Source organism: Centroberyx affinis, unplaced genomic scaffold (genome assembly GCF_046629955.1).
Source record: "Centroberyx affinis isolate AG114_WGS23_722 - 3 ecotype Tasmania unplaced genomic scaffold, CSIRO-AGI_Caff_v1 ptg000366l_1, whole genome shotgun sequence".
NCBI lineage: Eukaryota > Metazoa > Chordata > Actinopteri > Beryciformes > Berycidae > Centroberyx > Centroberyx affinis.
The window spans coordinates 258,767-267,720 of record NW_027279037.1 but is presented as its reverse complement, the minus strand read 5'-3'; the positions used below and the strand labels follow the sequence as shown (position 1 = coordinate 267,720).

The following is an 8,954-nucleotide window of genomic DNA, read 5'->3' as shown; positions in this document are numbered from 1 at the left end:
TATGCTGCTGCAGCTCAAAGGGGCCTCTGCCCAGGGCCCTATCACTCCTTCTCACCTCCTACAGTATGTCCGTTTGTCCCTCACTCCTCCCAGCAGCATCTCCCCTGTTCTTCGCCCCCCCCTCTCTGGTACCCCCCTTTCTCTGCTCGCACCCCTTCTTCTCTCCCTCCGTCCACCCCACGCCCCCCACCCCCCGTCCACGTCTTCCAATCATTACAGCAGGAGTGGCGTTTCGCTTGCCTCGGCCTGAACGCGCTCATCAGGCATTCCCTGTGTTGCTCCGCTCGGCGGCAGCAGCAGGAGCAGCAGTGGCGGCGGCAGTGTCCTCCTTTCCCCTCTCCCCACTGTGGCTGCTCCTCTTGCTCCCGTCTCCAGGGGTCGTCAGTCTGCCGTCGGCCCCCTCTGAAGTGGTGAGCCGCGGAGATTACTGTCTGATCCCCGGTGACTTGGAGATATTTTTAAAAGATGATGTTAGACCTGTGAAATAAAGAAGTGCCCCCCCTCCGAAATAGGCGGCAGAGGAAATGCAGAGTACGTGTGTGTGTGTGTGTGAGAGAGACAGAGAGAGACTTTGAATACGAAGACACAAGAGAGACTACTCCCACTGCTAATATTAGAGCGATGTAGAGACTTGTTGACAAAATAAGGGGAACCACAGTGAAACATGCGGTTGGACCAAGATTAGAGCTAGTAGCAACACTGTGAACCCGGTGATGGCAACGACTTGCAGTATTTGGGGTGGTAGAGCGCTGTGTTATTTCATGCACATACACACACACTCACACAGGAATACACAAACACACACTGGCATTCTCTGGGTTTGTGGTTTTGGTCAGCAGAACTGTTGCAGGGTGTGGAGTGGAGTACAGACAGACAGAGAGAGAGAGAGAGAGAGAGAGAGAGTGAGAGGGGAAGAAAGAGAGACAGGGTGGAAGGGTGTAACGCAGAGTGAAGGCCACTGGGATGTCTCCTCAGCCTGCAGCTATTTCCTGTGGACAAGCTGTGGGAACTATTATTGGTTACTCCAAGGGCTCCGAGGGACTTGATTCAAAAGGAAATCCTATAGGTCACTGAGGATGGGAAACATATCACACAAAAGCTAGGAGAGATAAGCATAAACAGCACTTTATGAACGGTGGTAATTATCCACCAGTAGTAGTATTATCTGCAGATTACTAGAGACATTTAAGGATATCAGATGAACTTTGTGCTCCGAACTACAGTAGTGCGAGTATTTATGCAGATGTGGCTCAGATGTTGGGGTGGGGGGTTAATGTGCCAATTACAGTACTGCCTCCTTTGACCAGTTTCACCAGTAAATCACATACAAAGACCATTTCTTGCCTGAAAGTCTGTGTCTCCTACAGACCTTCTCAAGGCTGGGTTTCCCAAAAGCACACTATGACTTGCAATGAAAAAACATATGATCCTACTACTACTAAAATGAGCCGGACAGGTGTTTTTTCTCCATGGCCTGTGGATAGATAGGAGGCCGCAGACACAAAAACGGAGCCGAGCGTTGGCCCCGCTCCTTGCCACCTCAATTATTGTATCTCACATCTTTTTTTTTATCTATGACCAAGATGGAGCAGCTTCTCAATAGTTTAATGCCAACCTCTCCTTTTGTCCCAAACTGACTGACTGAAGGGTGTGTGAACACGGTGGTTCAAATTTGGATCAAATAAAAATTACGCCACAAGTAATACTTACCACTTGACCAGTTTGATAATGATTGAGTCATTAAAAGGATAAACACCCACAAGGTGAGCTGATTATACATCGGAGAAAGAAAACACTTGAGTTGGTACTGGAATTTTCTTGACTAGAGTTTAGTATCACCGCACTCTGTCCTTGAAATGCTTTTAATGATGTTTTTTTTTTCTCAGTTTGCTATTGAGGAAGCTTGCTTATCAGGAAGCTTTAATACTCGTGACATCTGTCCTGATATTCATGATTCACTGATTTAGAGGACAAGTGATATCGCACATGATATCAAGTGTATCAAGTTTGCAGAGGATTTAAAAAGTAATTTATTTTACATAGGGTGAGCTACAGTATGTGCTGGCAATTCTGCATTTAAACGATCACATGGCTTGATCCTATCCTTCAACATCTTCGTGTTACCAAACGAACCAAAATCACATTATGATCATATTATTATACTGTAAGGGAGACACTGACTACTGGGTTTCCTGAGAGGAGAAAAACACACAAGTAATTGTTATCTGATAACTTTATTATCAAGTTAAAAAAAGACAATGAATTACAATATTTACAGAATATCCAGAGATAAATGGAATAAAATTGTAAACAATCATTCTAGGCAACATCACAACCCACCATCAGGTAATCAGATTTATATGGGAAGAAAGGCAAGAAGGAGAGATCCTAGTGTCAAACTATGGAGAGAACAGTCTGAAGAGAAAAGAGAAACGCAATGGAAACAAACTAAACATATATACAGTATCCAGTGTGTTGTCAGCAGGGGCTAAACGTGGGGTAAATGGGGAGGTGAGAGCACTACAGTCTGGAGAGACTGCACACAGTGAGGAATTCATAGTGATTTTCTATTAAAATAATCACAGAACAACCAATTTTGGGTGGACAGCTTCATTACCCGGAATGTCCCAATTTATCCCCTGGTTCTGAGTGCTGGGGACCAAGCTGCCCCTGCAAAGCTTATTTCCACAATAACAGTTTTCTAACGGTTTTACTTTCGAAAAGCAATGGGCTAGTCCTGTAAAACAGACAAAGGGCTTTGAGATTCAGCACCTACTCACCCAATGTTTTGTTTTTACTGTAAAGGACTGAGGGGTGTTGTGGTGGAGGGCTGCTACATCCCCACATGTCGCTCAGTGGGAGCACTACAGCAGGTCCAACCTGAGGCCACACACCTGCAGCTAGTTTAACTTAGCTGGAGCTCACTAGACTTAAAGACTTTGGATTAGACTCAAGTGAGCCATATACACTAAGTGTGAGTTTGTTGGTTGACTGGTAAGCCAGATGGTAGCCAACCCCCAAACAAGTTAGGTAGAAGTTCCCAAAGGAACCCTTTTTTGGTCTCTTTCTTGCCAAGTTTCTGTCCTTTTGTTCCCACAATAAAAGCCCTGGCCATTAATCAGGAAAACGGCATTGCTTGCCTTCACGTGTTTAATTATTGTACAACCACACTGCTCTTACTATCTGTTCATTCCCGTAACAGTACAAAAAGGAGATATTTTTTATTGTAACCAGACATTGTACAACAGCGTAATAACATTGGATTGGGGACTCAAAAAGCCCCTAAGGGTTATCTATCATCTTTTAATTTATTTTTTTGTATTTTTTTATGAGAACAACACCTAAAGGAAAAGGGTTAAAGTATCCTTTCTGAAACACCACAGTTCAAACACTTAACGAGTAGTTTTGTTTTCTATACACGGCTGCAAACATGTAGATCACCAGGGTTCCACCATAGAACTCGGAAATCTGGTTCTAAAATTCTATGGTTCCAACCCCGATTTCCTATGTCCATCAATGGTTCAATGCTCAGGAAAGACAATCACAGCAAACATAGCCAGCTTGCTAAACATTTTGGTACCAAGGACACAATTATATTTATTGTGTTCCTTTACAAATTTGATAGCTCAAGAGTTATTAGTCACTCATTTCAGACTGTTAAATGTTGCTTATTGGTCTTATTGGAATTCGACATGAAGGTTGACTTAATTGCTATTCATTTCTTATAAGGCTTTGGGGCATTCAAGCAGCAACTTCCAACAAATACAATCTCTGCCTTTTTGTCAATAACAACAACAACAACAATACAGCTTTGTCTAAAAAGAAGCACACAAATGCAGGCTCTGACAGTTGTCTCAACACAATGGTAATATAGGATTTCAAGTTGGGGAACTTGACTTAGACACCTTCAAATGTTCCATCTTCACATTACAGCCCCAGTAGTACACATGTATGTGAAACAAATGGTTTTCATAAATCTCTGTTGATGATGAGAGAAGATATCACACCTACTACCGCTGCACCTGAAGTTGTGTTCCAGGGTAACCCTTGCTTCTATACTTCTATATAACAATGAGTCCAACATCATATTGGTACAGGCATGACACATTAAACATATCTCTGTAATGTTATGTAGATCTGCTGAATGCACAGGTCAACTGTGATATTGGTAACCTGGAATACAAACAACATACTGCTTGATGGGAGAAGGTAGATGTAAAATAATCCCTTTATTTCCATCATCAATGAAATTACTGGACAACAACAAAGTAGTACAGTGGAAATGCTAAGGGTGCCAAAGGCTGAAGGCTTATACGTAGTATAATATCAAGGGACCTATAATATAGCAATTTGCTATAATCATTGGGGGGAATTGTCATTATTTCTATCAATGAAGAAGAAAATGATTTGCGATTTAACTAGAATAGATAAGGTGCAACTATTCGTCAAGGAATACTTCTACACAGTTAACACAAGGCTAAGATGCAAAAAAAAAAAAAAAAAAAACCTCTCTCACCCAACTTTCAATAAGAAACAAGAAAAGGTAGCTCTACAGTGGGCCAGGGGTGTAAATGCTTTTATACCTCATCGGTTCCTTTTAGGTAAAGGTAGCCCTGATTTGGACGTGCAGGGGGGTTGTCAAAGGTGCTTGAAACAATAAATGCTTAAATTTAGTAATCAGTTTGGACAACAATCTTGATAAATAGCTTAGTAGTTTTATCTAGGTGGGACCTTTCACTGTAGATTTGACCAGAATGTCAGCAATAAGAGTTCTGTTCACTATTGGTTACCAATATATTAAGATCTGTCCTAGGGGACCGCTCATTTAAAGAGCTCAGCCATTTAAAAACAAGTAGGATGCAGCACAACCTAATACTTCTAATATGTAACACATAAAATCTAATAATGCGCCAACTCATGAGAATTCACTTTTTTTTTCATTTCATTTTCAGTTTCCATTTCCTTTAGCATCCTACTTTAATATCCAACTCAGTGTTGATCCTACCACATGTTATGTTTTTCTAGCACAATATCCTGATAGGCCACAATTCATTTCAACCAAACTGTTGATCCTTTTTGGTCTCAAGCAATTCTTTGTCTTCCACATACAGGTTTTGACTTCTCTGTGACAGGTCGGTGGGGTACCCTCCCTCCGTGCTGTTGCTGGACAGCTCCAGTCCTGCGTCCATCGAGACAGATGAGCCTACGGCAGGCAGAGCTGAGGCCTCCATCTCTGGGGTGGTGCTGGTGTCCATCCGAGTGCTGTTAACCATCCTGCAAGAGGAGGAGAGGGCAAAGATGAGTGTTTTCAGTGTGGGGAAAAACAAGATATGAGCAAGCGGAAGACTGAAGAGACAGAGGAAACTATTCCACCTATGTAGAGATGTGCACACTACGTTGGAGCTACAGCATATTCAGCATACTTTTCCACCTCGAGATTCATTTTCCCCCATGCATAACCCTGAAGTTTGAATGCATAGACTGGGGCATTTGTGTAAAAAACAAAGTCCCACATAAAGGTCTGTTTTGTGTCCAGAGACAAAGACCAGAAAGACAGGTAAAGAGGGCCGTAGTATGAGGTAGGAACATGCCAGAGTGGGGTGTGGGGAGCGGACTGAACACAGGAAAGTACATAGGCTCAGGTACAAAGAGAGAGAGAGTAGAACAAGCAGAGAAAGAGGAATAGAAACAGGTAAAAAAACCCCAAATAAATAAATACTAACATGCCGTGTCGAAGGACATGTCGCTCCCACTCGGTGCTGTTGGTGAAGCAGCGACCACAGAACTCACAGGGCAGACGCTTCTCTACACCGCTCGAACCAACGCTGCTGCTGCTGCTGCTGGGAGATGCAAGGACTTCTGGGAAATGGAGTACAAGTGATTAGTCTCATTGATTCATCTCAAACATGCAGAATAGGCAGAAAACTGGCAGAGCAGATCTCAGCTGGTCTCATAACATTTCGTCCTTTCTCATCTCAGGTGTTATTGAATATGATTTTTTATGCATTTAATTCTTGTTGTATTTCCCTGTAGCCCTGTAATTAATCAATATCTGTCATTTACCTTTACTTTATCTTCATTTACCATGACTTTTATTTACTATTAATTTATTGTCTGTAAAACCCTTGTAAAACCAAATTTGAAAAATAAAAAATACTATACATATAAAGTGCATTAATATCTACAATTAATATATAGTGCCATTAATATATATCAGTAATTATAGATGAATCAGAATGTAAAATGCTTCATGTATCACAACCATTAATGTTGGCTGCTATGTAAACCTGGGGTGGGCAAGCTTTTTTGGCATGAGATCTGCTTTTTCCTTTAATGAGTATCCAACACCAGTTGAGCAGGTTCAGTGACTTCTACAAGAATGAAATTAGGAAATCCGTTAAGAATTATAATAAGGCATAAATTGTGGCTATTTGGGGAGATAATGTATATACTAGGTATTTGTATCTAAAAAACAAACAGACAAACATGTAATTTATCCAAAATAGCAATGCCAGCATTTTCCCCTGGTTCACTTCCAGCTCATTTGCTGAATGCAACAATGTATGATATTGTTTTCAAAATATTCTAAAGATCAAATGCTGGTTATTCAGTTTTGGAAACAATATTTTGGAAGCATGATAGTTTCTTACTGATGAATAAATGATTTGGCTTAAAAAGACATAGGAGATGTATTTCTCTTTGACATAAAATACTGAGAACAGCACAAAAAATTGTTCTTCAGCAGATACCCATTCACAGTGTAATACCATTACGTGTTATAATGAGATATGTTCTGCAATAGGCTAATACAGCAGTCAAACAGTGTCCAGTAGTGCTTTCTGTTGGTCTTGACTGGGCAGGTGTGAAATATCATACGTTTGTTTTTCACTAGTCCCCAAGAGACTTCAGTCGTACTCTGACATCACCATCTCTAAGACTGTTTAAATCTAAGTTATTATTTTGAAGGAATAATTTTCCTGTCGTAGGATTTGACAGTCTGATTCAAGGTTTCTGACACTGAAAAATATATTTTTCTACACCCAGTGGTGAGCAAATAAATCTGTTAAAAAGTTTTGAAGTGGGATATTGACAGGGAAGAACAGGTGTACCGTGTATTATGTTGATTAGAGTCACTGGTGGCGGTCAAAGCTTTAGAAACAAAGTTGCCCAAATCAAGCCCCATATGTTTCAAGTTTATTTTAGCTCACAACTTGTGAAATGTATCATTACCTATCTAGTTCGATCACAAATTGTCCTTTGGATATGGACATTACTTTGTTTACGTAATCTTCAACACTTTTTTGCTCTCATCCTCATGACTCATAGCCAATAGGCCATGATGGAGGCCAGCCCATGAAAAAAAAGGAGGGCCACTGAGCAAAAGTAGAGAAGGGATTCTTATATGCTTTAATATTTCAATCTCATCCTGTGATTGACTGTCAGGCTCGTTACGACCACCTGGTACATAGCAAACGCCATGTTGCCCACCCCAGGTATGGACAATATGTAACACACCGAAAAAAAGCCACAGACATTAGTATTCAACAAAAGGAATGGCGGTTCATTGATGATCGTCTGCATTTACCTTGTGGGGCAGGCTTCTCTGCCTCCACCTCCTCTGCTTCCTCTTCCTCCTCCTCCTCCACCTCTTCCTGTTTGAATTCTTCCACTAGGTCTTCATCGTCCATCTCTCTCTGTTCCTCCACTTCGTTTTCCATCATGTCCATTCCTTCATCCTCTTCCTCCATAGCTACTCTTCTGTCCACAACCATCTCAATCATTTCTCTCTCTTCTTCTTCCTCTGCGCTGCTGCCATGTTCCTTCATCATCTCCAGCTGGTCCAGGTTGACCCGGCCCATCAGCTCAAAGTTTCGGACAACCTGATCAAAGACAGGAGGTAGTTTTCAGTTTGGTATAGTTCATAGAGCCTCTGTTTGCAGATCATATACTGATGAGCAAAATTAAAATAAGATGACTATTTTGATTCTTGATACATGCCTAGCTATGATTTTATGATCTATGCTCAGTGTAACCATGCCTTGCTCTAGACAATTTACATTTTTAGGAATACTAAAAACAAGCAAACAAGTTCAACAGTATCTTTATGGTCTGAAGTAAAGAATCTGCCTTAAAATCTTTTGGTTGAGGCTTATATTAGCTTAAAGTATCGGGACTTCTGAGAAAGCTGGCTCCTCTATGTGCCCTATCTTTTGAAGTTGAAGACCTAACTCATCCTCTCCCAATGTAAATTCTAATGTTCTTATTGTTAATATTGTCAATCATGGGTTCCCTCTGATTTGCCAGAGTTGGAGTTGGACAAAGAAATCAAGTCTCAACCGTCTCTCAAGCAAGAGGCATTTACCCGGTATATGTATTGTAGCAGATGAAGAATTAACTTAAAATTATGTGAAGAGTAAACTACAGAATTCTCAGAAACAAAAGTGTTTTTCACAAAGAAGATGGAAGAGGATAGACATGATGACAGAGCTTGTGGCTGTCAGGAAAGAGTTTAAGTCATGAGATGAGACCATCAGCGCATTACAAGAACCGTCTTCGCACAACTGATTTCACTTTCACTGAGCCAGTCCCTCCTTCCACAGTCACTGAGGACTCAGATCCCTACTCCTCCAGTCGTCTTCTCACCAGTGACAGTCTGTCCTTCCACCCCTCTTCCTACCACTAATATGCCCGACTACTCTGCTCCTCTTCCGACCCTTGAGGAGCCTTGCTCTCTCATTCCTCCTTCCAACTGCAGCTCTTCCGATTCTCACATCTTCAGTGGACATTAAGATTTTTCCAAGACTGAGGCAAACATTTGCATGATTCCAATGGCAAGTGTGCAATTTGGTGTGCAAATTGAGACCCACAACTCGGGGTGCTATGAAAATGATCTCTTAAGATAAACTGAGAGGTACTAAATATATCATATACAGTGGAGCTAAAGATTTAAAGCC

At 41.3% G+C, this 8,954-nt stretch overlaps 1 protein-coding gene across 2 annotated transcripts in view; it reads right to left on the bottom strand.

Annotated features, from left to right (window-relative positions):
- Positions 1 to 2,260: 2,260 nt before the first annotated feature.
- Positions 2,261 to 8,954, bottom strand: part of znf462 (zinc finger protein 462) — a 55,977-nt gene continuing 49,283 nt past the window's right edge. The window contains exons 11-13 of one of the 2 annotated variants that reach the window (XM_071515703.1): positions 7,586 to 7,880; positions 5,724 to 5,859; positions 2,261 to 5,274 (exon numbers count right to left, since the gene is read on the bottom strand). In XM_071515703.1, coding sequence (XP_071371804.1) covers positions 5,055 to 5,274; positions 5,724 to 5,859; positions 7,586 to 7,880 — 651 coding nt within the window. In that variant the 3' untranslated portion in view covers positions 2,261 to 5,054. The remainder of the gene's footprint in view (positions 5,275 to 5,723; positions 5,860 to 7,585; positions 7,881 to 8,954) is intronic. The other variant, XM_071515704.1, reaches the window with a different exon arrangement.